This window comes from Symphalangus syndactylus, chromosome 14 (genome assembly GCF_028878055.3).
Source record: "Symphalangus syndactylus isolate Jambi chromosome 14, NHGRI_mSymSyn1-v2.1_pri, whole genome shotgun sequence".
Taxonomy (NCBI): domain Eukaryota; kingdom Metazoa; phylum Chordata; class Mammalia; order Primates; family Hylobatidae; genus Symphalangus; species Symphalangus syndactylus.
Genome location: NC_072436.2, coordinates 79254082 through 79276986, shown reverse-complemented (window position 1 = coordinate 79276986; position 22905 = coordinate 79254082). Strand labels below are relative to the sequence as shown.

Genomic DNA, 22905 nt, shown 5'->3' with positions numbered 1-22905 from the left:
ATCCAGATCACTCTTTGTCCCTATGTCACACATTGCCAACAGATGAAATGTATTAGCTACACATACACGATGGTCTAGTGGCTGGATGACCAGTTAGCTGGAATGTCTCAGAAGGAAGTTTGGGTTACATGCCCTCCTACGTGCTTTCCTTAATGTCTATGACTAAATCACGAAGAATTATCCAGTACCAATATTCTGAACTAATCAATTCATTTTACCTATTTTCCATAAATTCATTGACTTTAGAGCTATCTGGTAACTTGAGAATAAGGTAGAATATGAAATAAAATTGTACTAATTTATATCAAGTTGGAGTGCCTAGCACAAATTCTGCCCCTCAATTCATTCTGGAAGACTAGGTTCTGAAAATTACTCTGGTTGGTGTTGAAGACAGGCTGATACATGTCAAATTTCCTCTTGGACTCATGGAACAAGATTTCAGTTTTATTTCATCTGGCCTCCTTAGGAGATCTTGCCCTGGCACCAGCCACTGCAAGATAAAAATAAGGAAGCATTCATTATGGGTATGAAACAACTGAAAGTTTAGTAAGTGTGTATAACTGTTTTTGTTTGCCTGTTTTTTTGTTGAGATGGAGTTTCGCTGTTGTTGCCCAGGCTGGAGTGCAATGGCACGATCTCAGCTCACCACAACCTCTGCCTCCGGGGTTCAAGCGATTCTCCTGCCTCAGCCTTGCGCCACCATGCCCGGATAATTTTGTATTTTTAGTAGAGACGGGGTTTCTCCATGTTGGTCAGGCTGGTCTCGAACTCCCAACCTCAGGTGATCTGCCCACCTCGGCCTCCTAAAGTGCTGTGATTACAGGCGTGAGCCACCGCGCCCGGCCAAGTGTGTATAACTGTTGATCAACATTTTGAAGACCAGTTATAACAGTTAAATTATTTGCCACAACTCAAATGAACAGCAGAGCACTTTATCACAAACTAACATTCACCCTGGAATGTACTGTACAGTCAACCTATTCTGTCTCCTTCCATCTCTCCATTCCTGTGCCTTTCATCTTTTTATTTTTTTTGAGATGAAGTCTTGCTCTGCTGCCCAGGCTGGGGTGCAGTGGCGCAATCTCGGCTCACTGCAAGCTCTGCCTCCTGGGTTCATGCCATTCTCCTGCCTCAGCCTCCCGAGTAGCTGGGACTACAGGCGCCCGCCACCATGCCCGGCTATTTTTTGTTATTATTATTATTTTTTATTTTTAGTAGAGATGGGGTTTCACCGTGTTAGCCAGGATGGTCTCGATCTCCTGACCTTGTGATCTGCCTGCCTCAGCCTCCCAAAGTGCTGGGATTACAGGCGTGAGCCGCTGTGCCTGGCCAATTTTTCTGTGTTTTTTTATACATGGTTTCACTATGTTAGCCAGGATAGTCTCGAACTCCTGACCTCAGATGATCCGCCCACCTCAGCCTCCCAAAGTGCTGGGATTACAGGTGTGAGCCACCACACCCGGCCGCCTTTCATCTTAATTTCACTTTTATGCTTCACAGTCTCATTCTATGTCTTTTGCTCGTTCTCTGCGTATTTTTCTTAATCAAAGCCTAAATAAATATTTCCTTCATGTGAGCATAAAGTTTCTTCAGCTTCCACTTTCTATTTCTCCCTCTGATTCTGTTACAAGTTTAATACAAATTTCTTCAAGCTACTGCATTCATAAGAATTATTTATGGCCAGGCGCCATGGCTCATGCCTGTAATCCCAGCACTTTGGGAGGCCGAGGTGGGCGGATCACAAGGTCAAGAGTTCGAGACCTGCCTGACCAACATAGTGAAAGCCCGTCTCTAGTAAAAATAGAAAAAAATTAGCCGGGTGTGGTGGTGGGCACCTGTAATCTCAGCTACTTGGGAGGCTGAGGCAGGAGAATCACTTGGACCCAGGAGGCGGAGGTTGCGGTGAGCCAAGAGCCCGCCACTGCACTCCAGCCTGGGCAACAGTGAGAGACTCCGTCTCAAAAAAAAAAAAAAAAAAAAGCTGGGCGAGGTGGCTCACACCTGTAATCCCAGCACTTTGGGAGGCTGAGGCGGGCAGATCACAAGGTCAGGAGATCAAGATCATCCTGGCTAACACGGTGAAACCCTGTCTCTACTAAAAATATAGAAAATTAGCCAGACGTGGTGGCGGGCGCATGTAGTCCCAGCTACTTGGGAGGCTGAGGCAGAATGGTGTGAACCCAGGAGGAGGAGGCTGCAGTGAGCTGAGACTGTGCGACTGCACTCCAGCCTGGGTGACAGAGCAAGGCTCTGTCTCAAAAAAAAAAAAAAAAAAAAAAGTATATATATATATATATATACTTTTTTTTTTTTTTTGAGACAGAGCCTTGCTCTGTCGCCCAGGCTGGAGTGTAGCGGTGTGATCTCAGCTCACTGCGACCTTTGCCTCCTGGGTTCCAGCGATTCTCCTGCCTCAGCCTCCCAAGTAGCTGGGATTACAGATGTGTGCCATCACATTGGGCTAATATTTATATTTTTAGTAGAGACAGGGGGTCTTACTATGTTGCCCAGGCTGGTCTTGAACTCTTGGTCTCAAGTGATCCACCCACCTCAGCCTCCCAAAGTGATGGGATTACAGTTATGAGCCACCAGTCCTGGCCTAAATTTAAAACAAAGACAGGGTCTTCCTATGTTGCCCAGACTGGTTGGTCTTAAACTCCTGAGCTCCAGCAATCCTCCCACCTCCCAAAGTGCTTACAGTTGTGAGCCACTGCACCCCACAGAGGTCTCACTGTGTTGCCCAGGCTGCAGTGCAGTGACAATTCATAGGCCCAGCATGCTTTGAACGGCATGCTTTGAGGTGATCCTGCTGCCTCAGCCTCCCAAGTAGCTGGGACTACAGGCATGTTCCACCACTTTCCTGGCTCAAGGAATCCTCCTGCCTCAGCCTCCTGGGTAGCTGAGAGGACAAGTGTGTGTCACTACACCTGGACAACTGGGGGTGTATTTGTATCTTATGGGGTGGGTATTTGGTGATTTGTTATGAGCAAATCGATATCCTTCTGTTTGTGGAAATTCTCTTGAATCCTTTTTTCCATACACTCCATTTTCTTCTATTTGGAACTCATGTTTACTTATGAAGTGGTCCTCAAATTTTTGAAAGTTTATATTTTGCATCTATCTTTTCCCTCTATTTTTGGGGGACTTCAATTTTTTTTTTTTGAGGAGTCTCGCTGTCACCCGGGCTGGAGTGTAGTGGCGCCATCTCAGCTCACTGCAAGCTCCGCCTTCTGGGTTCACACCATTCTCCTGCCTCAGCCTCCCGAGTAGCTGGGACTACAGGAGCCCACCACCACGCCCGGCTAATTTTTTGTATTTTTAGTAGAGACGGGGTTTCACTGTGGTCTCGATCTCCTGACCTCGTGATCCGCCCGTCTCGGCCTCCCAAAGTGCTGGGATTACAGGCGTGAGCCACCGCACACAGCGGTATTGTTTTTCTTGGTTGCAGAAACCTCTCAACTTTTTTTTTTTTGAGACAGAGTCTCGCTCTGTCGCCCAGGCTGGAGTTCAGTGGCGCAATCTTGGCTCACTGCAAGCTCCGCCTCCCGGGTTCACGCCATTCTCCTGCCTCAGCCTCTCCGAGTAGCTGGGACTACAGGCGCCCGCCACCACGCCCGGCTAATTTCTTATATTTTTAGTAGAGACGGGGTTTCACCGTGGTTTCGATCTCCTGACCTCGTGATTCGCCCGCCTCGGCCTCCCAAAGTGCTGGGATTACAAGCGTGAGCCACTGCGCCCGGCCAACCTCTCAACTTTTCTAAGGGTATTGGTGATAGCTGTTTGTTTTTGTTTACTTTTTTTGCCTGTGTAGTCTGTTTTCAACTTGCCTTTTATTTCCATTTTAAAATTCATATTGAAACTGCCCTCAGATGTCTGATAATCCTTAGTTGTCCATTTACACACACATTATATAAAATGTATAGGGAAGGCCAGGAACGGTGGCTCACGCCTATAATCCCAGCACTTTGGGAGACTAAGGTGGGTGGATCACCTGAGGTCAGTTTGAGACCAGCCTGTCTAACATGGCAAAACCCCATCTTTAGTAATAACGCAAAAATTAGCTGGTTGCGTTGATGCATGCCTGCAGTCCCAGCTTCTCCGGAGGCTGAGGCTGGAGAATCGTTTGAATCCGGGAGGCAGAGGTGGCAGTGAGCTGAGATCATGCCACTGCACTCCAGCCAGAGCAACAGAGCAAGATTCTATCACCCCCCGCCCCCCCCAAAATCAATCTATATCTGAGAGAGAGAGAGAGAGAATCTTACTCTGGCTGGAGTGCAGTGGCAGAATCTCAGCTCACGGCAACCTCTGCTTCCCAAATTCGAGAGATTCTCCTGGAACAGCCTCCCAAGCATCTGGAACTACAGGCATGTGCCACCATGTTTGGCTAATTTTTGTATTTTTTTTGTAGAGACAGGGTTTCACCATGTTGGCCAAGCTGGTCTGGAACTCTTGGCCTCAAGTGATCCGCCCATCTTGGACTCCCAAAGGGCATGGATTACAGGTGTGAGCTACCAAGCCTGGCTCCACTCACCCTTTTTAAAGGCTCATGGCTACTTACTTAGTTTACTTACATTTTGTCAGAATACAATTAGTATTTGTACCAGGTTACATCTGTGTTCTCGTTCTAAGGCTAATGTTTATTCTTTGTTACATTTAAATGCTAAGTAGAGTTAGACAGGAAGTGCCCTCTAATCCCAAATAAAGGTAAAACGAGTCAAAATGCCACGGAGGAATTTGTTTCTTGGGAACAAAAGGTATCTTAGGAACATGTTCATTTTACACAACTGCTGCATTTACTAGGAACAATAACCTTAGAAATCTTGTTTGTAAATTAAGGGGTCCAACTTCATTTAAAATGTTACTTGATGCTTAAACACAAATACCCACTATCATTAATATAGGAATAAATCTGAGTCAATAAAGGAAAAATAAATGTAAACCAAGTTTATTTTGCTTTTTAAGTAGTGTTCTTAAAGCACTACAGCTTGGTAAACAATGTAAATTAGTATAAGTCATCTCAAAAGCCAGAGTTGTTTTGTTTTGTTTTTTAATGAGTTGTTAAAAAGATGCAGCCTATTCTAACAGGATAAATATTTTTAACCATTTCACTTCGAGTTAATGAAGGCTCACAAATGAGCAACACTCCTCATTGAGGAAAACAAAAAGCTGTTGTCGACAAGCGACAGCACACACACACAAAAACAAAAAGAACTGTGTAAAAATAACTAACTTGTGTTCCCATATTTTTGAAGTCGCTTTACAATGGGATGATATGCACATGATCTTGCTGCAATCTTGCCAAAGAGACTTTGTAATACACGTAGTCTAGACAAATGATTCAGTCCAAGAGGTGCTAACTTCAGACAATGCAGCACTATAATCCTTTAAACAACGCAATTTGTTTTACTCATTATCTTTTCTTCTAGACTGAAATAGACTAGAAAGAAAATGCTCCCTAATTAAAAATTGGTATTGTTTACAGGAAAAATTGTATAATTTTGCATTAGAATTACAAGTATATGTTCAAATCGAATTTGCCTCCTCCCCCCAGCCCAGCCACAAAAATGGGCATGAAGTAAAATTTTTAAAAATGACTTAATTTTCAACTTCATGCAAACTAAATAAAGATGACCAAAACAAAAGCTTAAAACAATGGAAGGATATTTCACAGAAAACTTCTTATACAAAAAAACACATAAGAAAAAGGGCCACTAGGTGACATTTTAATTTACAAATTGGCATCATTTTGGTCGACAAATATCCACATGCTGTTTTCCTCTGCTAACGAGTTGCAGAGAAAAAAACAGCATGAATTTGGATTTTAATCACACATTTCTTCTGGAATCTCATGTGGATTAAAGATGCCAGGGACAGACATTTGACGTTTATGTTTCTCTTCATCAGCCTGCCGTAGGGCTATTTCTCTCTCTTCCAAAAATAAATCAGAAGTGTCTTCACCTGCAAATTCCTGTAAAAACAGATAGTTGAAATGTCAACACAATAAACTTCAACTTGCAAAGAAAGAAATCATAGATGAGCAATTTCCTTTTTAGAGAAGGAATATAAATTATCCATAAAGTGGCTGGGTTTTAAATTATAGGATAGGGATACAGTATACAACATAGCTGAATGAACCTCAAACCTGTTAACTGGGGAGGAAAAGGGTTACAAAAGAATCACGGGCCCCGGCACAGTGGCTCACGCCTGTAATCCCAACACTTTGGGAAGCAGAGATGGGAAGAATACTTGAGGTCAAGAGACCACCCTGGCCAACATGGTGAAACCCTGTCATTACTAAAATTAGCCACACATGGTGGCAGGCGCCTGTAATCCCAGCTACTTGGGAGGCTGAGGCAGGAGAATCACTTGAACCTGCATGGTGGAGGTTGCAGTGAGCCAAGATCACGCCACTGCTCTCCAGCCTGGGTGATAAGAGCGAGACTCTGTCTCAAAAAAACAAAACAAAAAAACATGGTGTGATACCTTACAGTAAATATTCTTCAATGTGATTATTATGCATTGTATGCTTCTACCAAAGTATCTCATGCGTCCCATCCCCTAAGTATATACACCTACTATGTATTCACACAAATTTTTGTTCTCTTTGTGATAGAGTCTTGTTCTGTAGCCCTAGCACACTATCTCAACCTCTGCCTCCAAGGTGCAAGCAATTGTCCTGCCTCAGCCTCCCCAGCAGCTGGGATTACAGGTACCACCACACCTGGCTCATTTTTTGTATTTTTAGTAGAGACAGAGTTTCACTATGTTGCCCAGGCTGATCTCAAACTCCTGAGCTCAGACAATCCACCTGTCTCGGCCTTCCAAAGTGCTAGGATTACAGGCATGAGCCACTGCACCCAGACACTTTTTTCTCTTTTCTTTTGAGAGGCAGTCTTGCTCTGTCACCCAGGCTAGCATGCAGTGTTATGATCTCAGCTCACTGAAACCTCTGCCTCCTGGGTTCAAGGGATTCTCCTGCCTCTGCCTCTCGAGTAGCTGGGACTACAGGCGCCTGCCACCAGACCTAGCTAATTTTTTTTTTTTTTTTTTGAGACGGAGTCTCACTCTTGTCACCCAGGCTGGAGTGCAGTGGCACAATCTCGGCTCACTGCAACCTCCGCCTCCTGGCTTCCAGCGATTCTCCTGCCTCAGCCTCCCAAGTAGCTGGGATTACAGGCGTCCACCACACCCAGCCAATTTTTGTATTTTTAGTAGAGACGGGGCTTCACCATGTTAGCCAGGATGGTCTCGATCTCCTGACCTCGTGATCCACCCGCCTCGTCCTCCCAAAGTGCTGGGATTACAGGCGTGAGCCACCGCACCTGGCCTAGACCTGGCTAATTTTTGTATTTTTAGTAGAGACGAGGTTTCACCATGTTGGCCGGGCTGATCCTGAACTCCTGACCTCAGCTGATCCGTCTGCCTTGGCCTCCCAAAGTGCTGGGATTACAGGTGTGATTTAGCGCCCAGCTAAAAATTCTTCATATGCCAAGATACCAAGAAAGATGTTTCTCCTAAGGCTAATAACTGTCATTAAATTTAGTTATATTATCAGTCTTCGTAGCTATCAGTTAACTTTTTTTTTTCTTTTGAGATGCAGCTTCACTCTTGTCACCTAGGTTGGAGTGCAATGACATGATCTCAGCTCACTGCAACCTTTGCCTCCTGGGTTCAAGCAATTCTCTTGCCTCAACCTCTCAAGTAGCTGTGATTACAGGTGTGCGCCACCACGCCCGGCTAACTTTTGTATTATTAGTAGAGATGGGGGTTTCACCATGTTGGCCACACTAGTCTCAAACTCCTGACCTCAGGTGATACAACCACCCTGGCCTCCCAAAGTGCTGGGATTACATGCCTGTGCATGAGCAACTGTGCCCAGCCTAGGTTAACTTTCATTAGTTTTTTAAAAATTGGCTAATATTTTTACAGTAAAAAAAATAAAACCTTTGTATTTTGGAGAAAATATTTAAGAGCTTATGAGACTGACTCTTGTTCAACAATCATGGATGAACTATTCATCAACTACTTAGGGTTTCACAGTACTTCCAAATTTCTGTAAAGCAAGATGTTCAAAGAAAAACCCTTCCCAAAAGTATGAATAAAGCACTGTGTAACAGCAGAAGAAAGACATTCTATCTAGTAACCTTCACGGTTCCCTCAACAAAATTGGTATAAAATTATAGAAAGAACTACCAATGTTTTTCTTACCCAATATTCCATTATACATTTAAGACTACCTAAAATGAATTACATTAGTATCAAGTTTATCCGAATAACATCTCAAATGTATCTATCCTTATAGGACTTAAGTTTTTCACTCTATTACCAGTCTCAGGTTTTTTGATTAGAGAGATTGTATAAATGTATTATCTTGAAACCCCATTTATTTGGCATGACAAATCAAGTGATAAAAATTCTACAATGTAACAATTAAGTGGTCACATTTACCCCTAATATTTCTGCAAGAGCAAATAAATACATACCTTTATTTGAACTAAGAAATCTCTTAAATGTTCCTTGAAAGCAGGAATATCTTGATTTAAGCTGAAAAGCCCTGTCACAAAGAGCTTTACTTGAGCACTGCAAATCAAAACACAATGATTAAAAATGATTTATTTTTCCCCGAGACACAGTCTTGCTCTGTCGCCATGCTGGAGTGCAGTGGCGCAATCTCTGCTCACTGTAATCTCTGCCTCCCGGGTTCAAGCCATTCTGCTGCCTCAGCTTCCCAATGTTTTTTTTAAATCAAGAATTATTTTTCATTTTTGAGACAGAGTTTTGCTCGTTTACCAGGTTGGAGTACAATCGCACAATCTCAGCTCACCACAACCTCTGAAGCTATTCTCCTGCCTCGGCCTCCTGAGTAGCTGGGATTACAGGCATGCGCCACCATGCCCGGCTAATTTGTATTTTTAGTAGAGACAGGGTTTCTCCATGTTGGTCAGGCTGGTCTTGAACTCCTGACCTCAGGTGATCTGCCCACCTAGGCCTCCCAAAGTGCTCGGATTATAAGCGTGAGCCACCGTGCCCAGCCTTTTTTTGAGACAGTCTTGCTCTGTCGCCCACACTGGAGTGCAGTGGCACGATCTTGGCTCACTGCAACCTCTGCCTCCTGCGTTGAAGCAATTCTCTCCCTCAGCCTCCCGAGTAGCTGGGATTACAGGCACCCACCACCATGCCCGACTAATTTTTTGTATTTTTAGTAGAAACGGGGTTTCACCATCTTGGCCAGGCTGGTCTTGAACTCCTGACCTTGTGCTTCAACCACCTCAGCCTCCCAAAGTGTTGGGATTACAGGCATGAGCCACCATGCGTGGCCTTTTTTTTTGCTTTTTTAAAGAGGCAGGGTCTCACTCTGTCACCCAAGCTGGTGTACAGTGGTGCGATCATAGCTCACTGCAGTCTTAAACTCCAGGATGCAAATAACCCTCTCGCCTCAGCCTCTCAAACAGCTGGTCCTACAGATGCACACCACCACATCTGACTAATTTTTTTTGTAGAGACGGGATCTTGTTTTGTTGTCTAGGTTGGTCTCCAACTCTTGGGCCCAAGCAATCCTCCCACCTTAGGCTTCCCAAAGTGCTGGGATTACAGGTGTGAGCCACTGTGCCCGACCAGGAACATTCTACGTTTATTAAAAGGTATATTTACTCTTGTAGGTGAGGGAAGGCCGACTTAAGGAGATTAGCCACATATTCCTGAAGAAAGATTTGGTTGTTAACTGGATTTCCAGGATTTAATGATGTACTTATTTTTCCTTCTTCAACCAAATTAAACATATATGCAAGAATTGATGCATGCATTGTTAAACCTGTTGATAAGAAGAAAATTATTAACTCCAAAACGTAACATAACTATAGATCTTAGCGTTTTTTTTTTTTTTGAGACGGAGTCTCGCTCTGTCACCCAGGCTGGAATGCAGTGGCACAATCTTAGTTTGCTGCAACCTCTGCCTCCTGGGTCCAAGCCATTCTCCTGCCTCAGCCTCCTGAGTAGGTGGGACTGCAATCACATGCCTGGTATTTTTATTGTATTTTTAATTTTTTATTGTATTTTTAGTACAGACGGTTTCACCATGGTGGCCAGGCTGTTCTCGAACTCCTGACCTCATAATCTCCCCACCTCGACCTCCCAAAGTGCTGGGATTACAGGCGTGAGCCACTGCGCCAGGCTGGCACTTAACATTTAAATCGTATTAAATTCTTACCAGCAGTATGTGAAGTGTCTGTCACAACAGAAAAGATATGCTGGAGAATATCACAAAAATAAGTTTGATAAAAACTCTGAGCTGCAGCTTCTTCTTGTGCAACATTTTGTAAGAGTGTAAAAAGTATCTGTAAGCCTAAAAGACATAGAATACCAATGCAAAGTTACTACAGACTGACAGCACTCATGATAGTACTTAGCTCTTATTAAAGTATTCTGAATCTAACCCTGTTCTCCCTTTTTTTTTGGGATGATGACTAATAATTACTTGCCTAAGGTTTCTTAAATTAATAATGGAATACAACTATATCCAATGCTGGCTTACTTATAAATTATCATCTAAGTTATGTGAGAGCTAAACTATGAAGATGTAAAGGCATAAAGATCATATAATGGACTTTGGGGACTTGTGGGGAAGGGCGGGAGGGGGTGAGGGATAAGACTACACATAAGGTAGAGTTCATACACATGAGAGATAAGACTACGCATAAGGTAGAGTTCATACTGCTCAGGTGACGGGTGCACCAAAATCTCAGAAATCACCACTGAAGAACTTACTCATGTAACCAAAAATCACCTGTTCCCCAAAAACTACTGAAATAAAGAACCTCGTGAAAATTTTAAAAAACCCTATGGGAAAAAAATTACAGTCTGTTATGACTATTACCACCCTTTCACCATTTCCAAAAGCTTAGAACTTCTACAACATCACTACTCAGTAGAACTTTGTATTACACAAACCAATTATTACTAGGCCGCTCTCCCCATAACTCAATTCTGCCTATGGACTCACTTGGAGTGGAGTGGAACAGTTGATTAAACTGCTTATAGGATTTTCTCAGATGTTCATATATGTAATTCATACACTCAAAACTCTGAACAAGTAATACTTTCCTATGTACAATTATGTAACTATATTTGTATTTTTGGATTGGCAGGCAAATGAATAAAAGAACATCTTTTATTTACCCGTATCTGCGACATTCCTCATAGTATGTTTGAAGGCCCAAATGATGGAATCCAAAACAAGTTTAAACTGTGTAGGTGGAATAGCAAGGAATGCTGGGAAACAATGAGAATTGACAGCCTGAAGTAGTAAGAAAAAGTTCGTTCTATGTTCAGGATATTCTTCAAAGTCCTAAAAATAAGTAGTGGAAACAAAATAATGTTTCAGTGTATTCGTTGTGCTAGACAGTAGGGGAAAAGCAAGGCTTAATCCAGTATAAATGTTTGGAGTTTTCAATAAACCACAGAAGATAGAATGCCTCCTGAAAGGTAAACCCAAATAAAATACAATCCACCTCTCACGGAAAGTGAAACTGTTCCGTTAACGCACAAGAGTTATCAAATTGAAGGAGAAAGAGAACCTTTTTAATAGAGAGCTCATCAAAACCATTATTACCGTAAGACTACTACTATCACTTTTGTTTTTAATTTGAAACCACCACTACAGATTACAAAAAAATTTAAGTTACTGTGTAAAATGTGTCCACTTAACATATCTTATCTTTTTTTTTTTTTTTTTTTTTTTTTGAGACAGTATCACTCTGTCATCCAGGCTGGAGTGCAATGGCGCAATCTCGGCTGACTGAAACCTCCGCCTCCTGGGTTCAAGTGATTCTCCTGCCTCAGCCTCCAGAGTAGCTGAGATTACAGGCATGTGGCACCATGCCCAGCTAATTTTTTTTTTTTTTTTTTTGAGACAAGAGTCTTGCTCTGTCACCCAGGCTGGAGTGCGTGGCGTGATCTTGGCTCACTGCAAGCTTCGCCTCCCAGGTTCACACCATTCTCCTGCCTCAGCCTCTCCGAGTAGCTGGGACTACAGTCGCCTGTCACCACGCCCGGCTAATTTTTTGTATTTTTAGTAGAGGCAGGGTTTCACCATGGTCTCCATCTCCTGACCTCATGATCCGCCCACCTAGGCCTCCCAAAGTGCTGGGATTACAAGCGTGAGCCATGGCGCCCAGCCTAATTTTTGTTTTTTAGTAGAGACCGGGTTTCACCATGTTGGTCAGGCTGGTCTTGAAATCCTGACCCTCAGGTGATCCACCGGCCTTGGCCTCCCAAAGTGTTGGGATTACAGGCGTGAGGCACCACGCCTGGCCATTTTTGTATTTTTAATACAGATGGGGTTTTGCCACGTTGGCCAGGCTGGTCCTGAACTCCTGACCTCAGGTCATCTGCCCGCCTTCTGAAGTGCTGGGATTACAGGTGTGAGCCACCACGCCCGGCCTATTTTCTCATTTATTCAAACCAATTAATACAACTTACTTTCTCATTTATGAGAAAATAAATGAGACTTACTTTCTCATTTATTCAAACCAATTAATACAACTATGTTCATAAAAGGATGCCCTGACCTGCTATGAGGTTTCAATAAATGCTACATACCATGTGAATGTTAAAATCTGTTTTCCGTATTTACTTTTTACCAATCAAGATTCTGTGTAGTAAATTCTTCCTCTTGGAACGCAGTGGCGCAATCTCAGCTCACTGCCACCTTGAACTCCCAGGCTCAAGTGACCCTCCCACTTCAGCCTCTCGAGTAGCTGGGACTATGGGCACATGCCACCATGACTGGTTAATTTTTTAACTTTTTGTAGAGATGAAGTCTCACTATATTTTTTTTGAGATGGAGTCTTGCTCTGTTGCCCAGGCTGGAGTGCAGTGGCGCAATCTCGGCTCACTGCAAGCTCCACCTCCCGGGTTCACGCTATTCTCCTGCCTCAGCCTCTCCGAGTAGCTGGGACTACAGGCGCCCACCACCACGCCCGGCTAATTTTTTGTATTTTTAGTAGAGACGGGGTTTCACCGTGGTCTCGATCTCCTGACCTCGTGATCCGCCCGCCTCGGCCTCCCAAAGTGCTGGGATTACAAGCATGAGCCACCGTGCCCGGCCTAAGTCTCACTATATTGCCCAGGTTGGTTTCAAACTCCTGGGAAGTAAGTTCTTGAAAACCAAGAAAGTATTTCCCTAATATACAAGTTTAAATATTTAAACTCCATGGCATTAAAATTATGTTACATCCATAGATATACTTTAGCTTTCAAGAATTAAGGCTATCCTGCAGAATTTCCCCCTTACATAACATAACTCAAATATTACACACCTTATTTATCATATTCAATGTGCATTCAAAAACAGCATCAAATATTTGAGGTATTTCAGCTGTTATATGTCCCCCTAACTTGTTGACAATTATGGCCATAGTACTAAGTACTTCTGGTTCTCTAGCAGCTGGGACATTTCTCTGATAATCAATGAGAACTGCATCCAACAGAGGGGGAACAAAATTTTCAGCGACCTGTTGGGGAGGGAAAAAAAAAGTTATGTTTTAATCTAGGTACATGGTGACTATTTTAAACAACACGGTTATTCTTGTCTATAAGATGAAGCATGATCATCTACTGAAAATAGGAAAATCTGTGTTTGTATTAGGTTTTCCTACGTTAAAAGTTTTTAGCAAAAGAAAGCAGGAAATCACAATGGGTTGGGAAGTCTCATGGACACAGTGTCATTCAAGACTTTTTTTTTTTTTTGAGACAATCTCACTGTCACTCAGACCAGAGTGATCTCTGCTCACTGCAACCTCCACCTCCCAGGTTCAAGCAATTCTTGCGCCTCATTCTCCTGAGTAGCTGGGGCTATAGGTATAGCACCATGCCCAGCTACAAAACTCTTACAATAAGGAAAGTGAGGCTCAAAATTCAGTGGGTGGCTCCAAGCTAGGTGGCAGAATCAGGATTCTATGTATACTGTATATGTAAGATGGCAGCCAGCGAGCCCTCAATAATGTCTTTTTTTTTTTTGAGACGGAGTCTTGCTCTGTCACCCAGGCTGGAGTGCAGTGGTGCCATCTCGGCTCACTGCAAGCTCCGCCTCCAGGTTCACGCCATTCTCCTGCCTCAGCCTATCGAGTAGCTGGGAGTACAGGTACCTGCCACCATGCCCAGCTAATTTTTTGTATGTTTAGTAGAGACGGGGTGTTTCACCGTGTTAGCCAGGATGGTCTCGATTTCCTGACCTCATGATCCGCCCAACTCAAGACTAATGTTTTAATCTAATGAATGCTAACTGGTGAGTATTTTCACAAGCAGAAATAACATCAATCAATTACTCTCAGAAAATAAGAAAGACTATGGATTTCTATTATTTTTTTGAAACTGAATCTTGCCATATTGCCTAAACTGGACTTGAGCTGGGGTGATTCTCCTGCCTTAGCCTCCCTGGTGGTTGGGATTACAGGTGCATGCTACGATGCCCAGTAGGATTTTCATGATTCTAAGTAAACTGAGTTATACTTAAAGAGTAACTTCTTGTTCTTTTCTTTCTTTTTTTTTTGAGACGAAGTTTCCCACTTGTGGCCCAGACTGGGGTGCAATGGTGCAATCTCGGCTCACTGTCACCTCTGCCTCCGGGGTTCAAGTGATTCTCATGCCTCAGCCTCCTGACTTCAAGTGATCCACCTGCCTCGGCCTCCCAAAATGCTGGGATTACAGGCATGAGCCACCGTGAAAAGCCAAGACAAGGAAAATAAACATAGTGTTTCATGTGAACAAATATCCCAAACTTTAACATTAATGGTACTTATAAAATATGATACCCTTTGTATTATTCCCACTGTGCTCCTGACATGTGCCCAAGCTTCTTGTAAATTACAAACATCACAATTCCTTCAATACATCTTACTTTCTGCTTTCAAATTTTAAATACAGCTCTGATCACATAATACACATGTTCAGAACCTTTCGGTATTTAGGTTAGCCAACTTAAGTATTCCACAAGAATTATATTCAGAACAAGTGTACTGAAAAGTATTTCCTTAACAAGAAACAATATTGAAATTTCAAAATTATGAAAATAACTAGCACACTTGTTAAAAACAAACAAAAAAAAACACTATTCCAATTAATAGCAGTATTAGAATAGAATTTTTTTGAATCTCCCAAGGCTCAAGTGAATAAAAAGAATGAAACGATACAGTTAAAACCTAAAACTAATTCACAATTTTACAAGTTAAGGCATACACAGCTGGTTTTTATTACTGAAAATGATTTCCTTTTCTGCAAATCATTTAAAAAGAGTGTAAAAAAGACTTTCAAGCCTTTAATCTGAGAAGCAGTCACTTTGCTAAAGAGGTAAAGTAATGACAACTTTGTAGCTCTAGCAATTGTTCTAAAAATGAGGAAGGCCGGGCGCGCTGGCTCACGCCTGTAATCCCAGCACTTTGGGAGGCTGAGGCGGCCGGATCACAAAGTCAGGAGATCGAGACCATCCTGGCTAACACGGTGAAACCCCGTCTCTACTAAAAATACAAAAAATAAGCCGGGCGTGTTGGCGGGCACCTGTAGTCCCAGCTACTCGGGAGGCTGAGGCAGGAGAATGGCGTGAACCCGGGAGGCGGAGCTTGCAGTGAGCCAAGATCGCACCACTTCACTCCAGCCTGGGGGACAGAGAAAGACTGTCTCAAAAAAATAAATAAATAAATAAAAATAAACAGGAATGCAAAAACTGCACCTATACTCCATTAACTAAATCCTCCTAACCTATTTATGGAAACATAAAATGACCCAATTTTCTTAGCTATCTTGTTACGTATCACCACCCTTCGCTATTGATTAACAGCAGTTTCTTTTGAAGATGGAATATAGCTATTAGTATATTAATGTAAGGACTACAATAAATAAAATGCCATAAAATAACCACAAAGTTGATATGCTTTAAATTAGCAAAATGCACATAATAGAGTATAGCATATTCCATAAAACACAGCATCAACATTAAAAATCAAAAGCAAAGCATCTCTCACTTACCATCTGTGGATCATTGGATCGGCTCACCCAACCAGATATTAACTTTAAAGTTTCCCTTTTTACAGTTCGCATACTTCTAATCAATGGTTGCTTTGTAACCATTTCACCTACAAAATAGAATCAAATGGAATCTAATTTTACCACTAAAATTATACAGTGGTACTCAGGTGTACATTAGATGCAATTTGATTTTACCATTAAAAAGTTTAAAGCCAAAAGTTCACAAAATTTATTGGGAAAATAAGCTTTATGGGAAATAAGCTTTCCCTTTTAAAAGGGAAAGGTATACATAACTGTTTTAAATATGTCTAGGGTCATCTGGGAAATGGGAGGTCTGATTTAAATCTGTGAAAAACATCAAATGTTTGACCTAAGGCAACAGAAGAGAAGTGATTTGTTTAGACTGCATTGTATAAGAAATCAGAATCACCTACCATTAGCTTGGATAGCTGCAGAAATATTTTCACTGAGGCACTTGTATACATTAAGCATATCTAAATAAATTCTTCCAAGCTGAATTACAAAGGGGTGTCCAACAGCTTTGCAGGCTCTCACATTTGTTTTCAAAATGCTACCAAGCTGCTTGACTGTTTCAGGATCTTTCAGTATATCCACATTCTTGGAGGAAAAAAAGCAAATTCCATTTATCACATAAGAATTATCCACGGCTAGGCACAGTGGCTCACGCCTGTAATCCCAGCACTTTGGGAGGCCGAGGCAGGCGGATCACGAGGTCAGGAGATCGAGACTATCCTGGATAACACGGTGAAACCCCGTCTGTACTAAAAATACAAAAAAAAATAGCCGGGCGTGGTGGCAGCCGCCTGTAGTCCCACCTACTCGGGAGGCTGAGGCAGGAGAATGGCGTGAACCCGGTAGATGGAGTTTGCAGGGAGCCGAGATCGCGCCACTGCACTACAGCCTGGGCAACAGAGCGAGACTGTGTCTCAAAAAAAAAAAAAAAAAAAAAAAAGAATTATCCACATAATGGCCAGGTGAGGTGGCTCACGCCTATAATCCCAGCACTTTGGGAGGCTGAGTTGGGTGCATCACCTGAGGTCGGGAGTTCAAGACCAGCCTGAGCAACATGGAGAAGCCCTGTCTTTACCAAAAATACAAAATTAGCCAGGCGTGATGGTGCTTGCTTGTAATCCCAGCTACTTGGGAGGCTGAGGCAGGAGAACTGCTTGAGCCTGGGAGGCAGAGGTTGCAGTGAGATCACGCCACTGCTCTCCAGCCTGGGCACCAAGAGTGAAACTCCATCTCAAAAAAAAAAAAAAAAAAAAAAAATCCACATAATTACCAAAGCAAAAGCCATTACACTTCCCTTATCCTAAACCATATTTATAATCCCAAACGGTAAAAACGAACACAAAAGCCTTTTTGTCTATATGTACTTAAGAATGAAGTAATACAGTTTTTTTTTTTTTTTTTTTTTTGAGACGGAGTCTCGTTCTGTCTCCCAGGCTAGAGTGCAGCGGCGTGATCTCGGCTCACTGCAAGCTCTGCCTCCCGGGTTCACGCCATTCTCCTGCCTCAGCCTCCTGAGTAGCTGGGACTTACAGGCGCCCACCACCACACCCAGTTAATTTTTGTATTTTTAGTAGAGACGGGGTTTCACTGTGTTAGCCATAATGGTCTCGATCACCTAACCTCATGATCCGCCCGCCTTGGCCTCCCAAAGTGCTGGGATTACAGGCGTGAGCCACCCCACCTGGCCTATTCCTATTTTAATATCAAATGAGAATGAAAATTATAGTACGGATTTTTTTTTTTTGGAGACAGTCTTCCTCTGTCACCAGGCTGGAGTGCAGTGGCATGATCTTGGCTCACTGTAACCTCCACCTCCGGGTTCAAGCCATTCTCCTGGCTCAGCATCCCACGTAGCTGGGATTACAGGTGCCCACCACCATGCCCGGCTAATTTTTGTATTTTTAGTAGAGACGGGGTTTCACCATGTTGGCCAGGATGGTCTCAATCTCTTGACCTCGTGATCTGCCCATCTCGGCCTCCCAAAGTGCTGGGATTACAGGCGTGAGCCACCATGCCCGGCCCAGATTTTTCATTTTTTTTTTTTGAGATGGAGTCTTGCTCTGTCGTCTAGGCTAGAGTACAGTAGCTCAATCTCGGCTCACTGCAACCTCTGCCTCTTGGGTTCAAGTGATTCTCCTGCCTCAGCCTCCTGAGTAGCTGGGATTACAGGCATGTGCCACCACGCCCAGCTAATTTTTGTATTTTTAGTAGAGACAGGGTTTCACCATGTTGGCCAGGCTGATCTCGAACTTCTGGCCTCAAGTGATCCGCCTGCCTCGGCCTTCCAATGCGCCAGGATTATAGGCGTGAGCCACCACGCCCGGCCCAGATAATAAAATGTACAAAGCAGGCCAGGTGCAGTGGCTCACGCTTGTAATCCCAGCACTTTGGGAGGCCGAGGCAGGCGGATCACGAGGTCAGGAGATCGAGACCACGATGAAACCCCGTCTCTACTAAAAATACAAAAAATTAGCCGGGCGTGGTGGTGGGCGCCTGTAGTCCCAGCTACTCGGAGAGGCTGAGGCAGGAGAATGGCGTGAACCCGGGAGGCGGAGCTTGCAGTGAGCCGAGACTGCGCCACTGCACTCCAGCCTGGGCGACAGAGCGAGACTCCGTCTCAAAAAAAAAAAAAAATAAAAAAAATAAATAAATAAAATGTACAAAGCCACACATAAAAGCACTTATGGATCACACATACATGTTAAAAGGCTTGAATTCAATACATTTGTAAAGAACAGTCTTGTTAAATCCCATGAAAACTTTAAGAAAAAGTAGAAATACTTACTTTGGTTGCCTGCTGGATTATACTATCCCACACTTGATTAGGGAGTAACATGTACTTTTCTATCAAGTGTTCTTGTACTGTTTGATCTGTTTGTGCACCAATCATGTACCCCACAGCTTCATAAAACGTATGAACCTATTTTAAAAAGCAGACAATTTAACTTTTATGTTATACACCCTAATAAGGAAAACCCACACAAGCAATTCACAAATGTCTTGAAACTGATTTTGGCCCAGGTGCGGTGGATCACTCCTGTAATCCCAATACTTTGAGAAGCCCAGGCAGGCCAATCACTTGAGGTCAGGAGTTGCAGACCAGCCTGACCAACGTGGTGAAACCCCATCTCTTCTACAAATACAAAGAAATTAGCCAAGCGTAGTGGCAGGTGCCTATAATTCCAGTTACCTGGGAGGCAGAGGTTGCATTGAGCCGAGATTGCACCACTGCACTCCAAGCCTGGGTGACAGAGGAAGACTCCATCTCAAAAAACAAACAAACAAAAAACCCAAACTGGCCAGGCATGGTGGTGGCTCACGCCTGTAATCCCAGCACTTTGGGAGGCTGAGGTGGGCGGATCATGAGGTCAGGAGTTTGAGACCAGCCTGACCAACATGGAGAAACCCCGTCTCTACTAAAAATACAAAAATTAGCTGGGCGTGGTGGCACGCACCTGTTAATCACAGCCACTGAAGAGGAGAATCGCTTGACCCCAGCAGGCAAGGTTGCAGTGAGCCGAGTTTGCGCCACTGCACTCCAGCATGGACGACAGAGCGAAACTCCATCTCAAACACACACACACACACCCGCCTCCCCCCCAAAAAACAAACAACAACAACAACACAAAAAAAACCACCTGATTTTGTTTGTTAGGAATAATTTTACATAGGACAACAGCCTAACAACCTTCTCGTCAAGAATCTGTCTCACTACGAAAATTTAACCAGGCTGGGCGTGGTGGCTCACACATATAAAATCATTTGGGAGGCTGAGGCAAGCGTATCGCTTGAAGCTAGGAGTTCAAGACCAGCCTGGGCAACTTGGCAAAACCCCATCTCTACCAAGGGGGGAAAAAAAGGTTAGCTGGGTGTGATGGCGGTGAATGTCTGTAGTCCCAGCTACCCACGAGGCTGAGGTGGGAGGACCACCTGAGCCTGGGAGTTCAAGGCTGCAGTGAGCCGTAATAGTGCCACTGCACTCGAGCCTGGGCAACAGAGTAAGACCCTGACTCAAGGAAAAAAGAAAGAAAGAAAATTTAATCAGAAACACTTCTATTGGATCCAATAGTTGCCCTCCTATTTCCATTGATACATACAGATTGATACAGGTGTTACTTTCTAAAAATAACATATGCTCAGTGCTTAACATACCTGTTGAGGCTGAAGATCACAAATAATAGTGTTAATGTTGTTCAAAATTTCATCAATAAATGGCATTACTTCTCCAACCTGAACCTGAACGAAATGCCTGCGGCATTTTTGGGCTATTTTAATGAAAGTATCACAAGCCATGTCCTGGACTCCATCATGGGTCTCTAACAAGACAAAAACTTTCATTTATTTTGTCCTGGACTCCAGCATGGGTCTCTAACAAGACAAAAACATTCATTTATTTTCTTCAATAAAAATAAAAACAAAATATAGTAAAGAAAGAGATTTACCATGCATGAATTCGAACAGCTTGTTAACTACAGTCTTCAGAAATTTCCAGTGAGCTCTCAAAAATCGTGGATATTGACCTACTATGTACATGATATTTGATGCAATAATAGCTTTATTATCTTTGCCTCTTTTCTGTTCACATAATCCTAATAGATCCTGTAAATAAGACAAATTTGTATTATTTACTGTAACAACATAATACTTATTTAGCAATTCTAATTCATACCTATCCCTTGCATACCTTTATAACAGTAACAAGAAATCGTTTTTCATCCTCTTCATGCATTGCTCCACTAATGGAGCCTATTGCCCAACACAATGTATTCAAATTTTTCCATGACCACTCTGTACCATTCACTTGATTGTGAAGCTTCTCTGTCATTATTCTTTCTGTATCTACATAATCCAGATGAGTAAGATAAACTACAAAGAAAAAAATGGTTTGAAATGCAAATAATGAGCATAGAGTTTTACTGATGATTAACAATACGTTTAGAAAATATTTAGAAACTACAAGTACATTTCCTAAAATGTATTTCCACCCCAGAATAGATTTATAAAGGTAAAGATTAACAGTATTTATTAACTTACCCAATGTTTCCCTCATATTCTTATACAAATTTATGGAATCTGTATCCTTCATGAATTCTCTCACAACTTCTCCTTGATCATTCTCTACAACCAATACTTCCTCTGGTTTAGCCATTCGACTAACCATTAATAAACGGACCTATACTCAACAATATATCAATCAAGAAAAAAAATCGTTAGATCACTGAAATCATTAGTGTAGAAGCTTAGTTAAAAACAAACAAAACAAAAAAACCACAGGCCAGCCATGTGTAGGGATTCATGCCTGTAATTCCAACTATTCCGGAGGCTGAGGCAGAAAGAACTGTTGTGGCCAGGAATTTGAGAGCAGCCTGAGCAACACAGTGACACCCAATCTCTAAAACAATAAAAATACTGGGGCTCAAAGCGCAACAGAAAAAACTATGTAAATATAAAGTAAAATTAAAAAATTTAAAATTAGCTAGGCATGGTGGTGCATCTGCAACTAATTACTTGGGAGGCTGACACAAGAGAATTGCTTCAGCCTAGGAGTTCAAGATTGTAGTGAGCTATGACCACACCACTGCACTCCAACCTGAGCCACAGAGCAAGACCCTGTCTCCAAAAGAAAAATTTTTTTTCACTGTAATTCTACAAAAATGGCTTAACAATTATTTCAGTGTGTTTTAATGTGATTTTTTTTTTAACCAACTTTTGTTACAGGAGTATCCTGTGTCTCATTCCTAGACTCTGGTTTAGTACATTGGCAGGTGGCCAATGAATTTGCCTTGCCTAACGAAATCACAAGCAATGTTGATACTGAGACAAGGACCACACTCTTGAGAATCAAGGTTCTAGACTCAACTCTTTTCATGTTCTAGTTTTCCACACCCATGGAGAAGTTGTTGGGTTCTCTTTTTGTAGCTAATTTATTCTATTTTTTATTTTTAATCTTTTTTGAGACAGAGTCTCGCTGTCACACAGGCTGGAGTACAGTGGCGCCATCTCGGCTCACTGCAGGCTCTGCCCCCTGGGGTTCATGCCGTTCTCGTGCCTCAGCCTCCAGAGTAGCTGGGACTACAGGTGCCCGCCACCTCGCCCAGCTAATTTTTTTGCATTTTTAGTAGAGACGGGGTTTCACCGTGTTAGCCAGGATGGTCTCGATCTCCTGACCTTGTGATCCGCCCGCCTCGGCCTCCCCAAAGTGCTGGGATTACAGGCGTGAGCCACCGCGCCCGGCCGTAGCTAATTTATTTACATAATTAGAAGTATTTGCATTCAGACCTCAAAACCACAGTATGCAACAGGAAGAACACTCAACCAACCACCCTGTTACCTTGAATAACATGGGCAAATATAGCTGTCTCCTGGGAGGAACATCAAAATGTTGACTTCCAGAAAGCAACGGAGAGGCAGATGTAGAGAATGGACTTTCTCTATAGAGTTCAGCAGCCAAATGATTCCAGTATTCGAGACAAATTTTAAAGATTTCAGTTTCTTCTACTTCAGATACCAACAACATATAATGAAGGGCCTACACAGAAGACCAAAACTATTAAAATAATTCTTAAACATTACCAACTTCAAATTGCTTTTCACTTGTTACACCTTAAGGGAAAATAAAAATTCATGTTTTATTCATCACAACTCAGATTTCAATACTTATCAAATAGACAGTAAACTCTGGAGTAACTCTGCTTCTTCTGACATGCCTTAAAGCACTTCAAAAATCTCTCACATAGTTGTTGATCAATACATATTTTTATCATGTCTCCTAATGGAACGACATTTATTTAAAAGGCCTTGGGTGCCAATAGGCAAGTGGTATCAACAACCCAAATGTGCCATCACAGAGGA

At 42.7% G+C, this 22905-nt stretch overlaps 1 protein-coding gene across 5 annotated transcripts in view; it reads right to left on the bottom strand.

Moving 5' to 3' along the window:
* Positions 1 to 4929: 4929 nt before the first annotated feature.
* The window catches only part of XPO1 (exportin 1), a 62234-nt gene continuing 44258 nt past the window's right edge, over positions 4930 to 22905 (bottom strand). For 2 of the 5 annotated variants that reach the window (XM_055242299.2, XM_055242302.1), the window contains 14 exons: positions 22385 to 22582; positions 21088 to 21226; positions 20738 to 20919; positions 20496 to 20652; positions 20206 to 20369; positions 18839 to 18973; positions 16455 to 16638; positions 16021 to 16127; positions 13317 to 13511; positions 11176 to 11344; positions 10208 to 10342; positions 9652 to 9811; positions 8484 to 8580; positions 4930 to 5968 (listed from right to left, as the gene is read on the bottom strand). In XM_055242299.2, the coding sequence (XP_055098274.1) occupies positions 5822 to 5968; positions 8484 to 8580; positions 9652 to 9811; positions 10208 to 10342; positions 11176 to 11344; positions 13317 to 13511; positions 16021 to 16127; positions 16455 to 16638; positions 18839 to 18973; positions 20206 to 20369; positions 20496 to 20652; positions 20738 to 20919; positions 21088 to 21226; positions 22385 to 22582 (2169 nt within the window). In that variant the 3' untranslated portion in view covers positions 4930 to 5821. The remainder of the gene's footprint in view (positions 5969 to 8483; positions 8581 to 9651; positions 9812 to 10207; positions 10343 to 11175; positions 11345 to 13316; positions 13512 to 16020; positions 16128 to 16454; positions 16639 to 18838; positions 18974 to 20205; positions 20370 to 20495; positions 20653 to 20737; positions 20920 to 21087; positions 21227 to 22384; positions 22583 to 22905) is intronic. The other 3 variants (XM_055242301.2, XM_063617931.1, XM_063617933.1) reach the window with 3 other exon arrangements.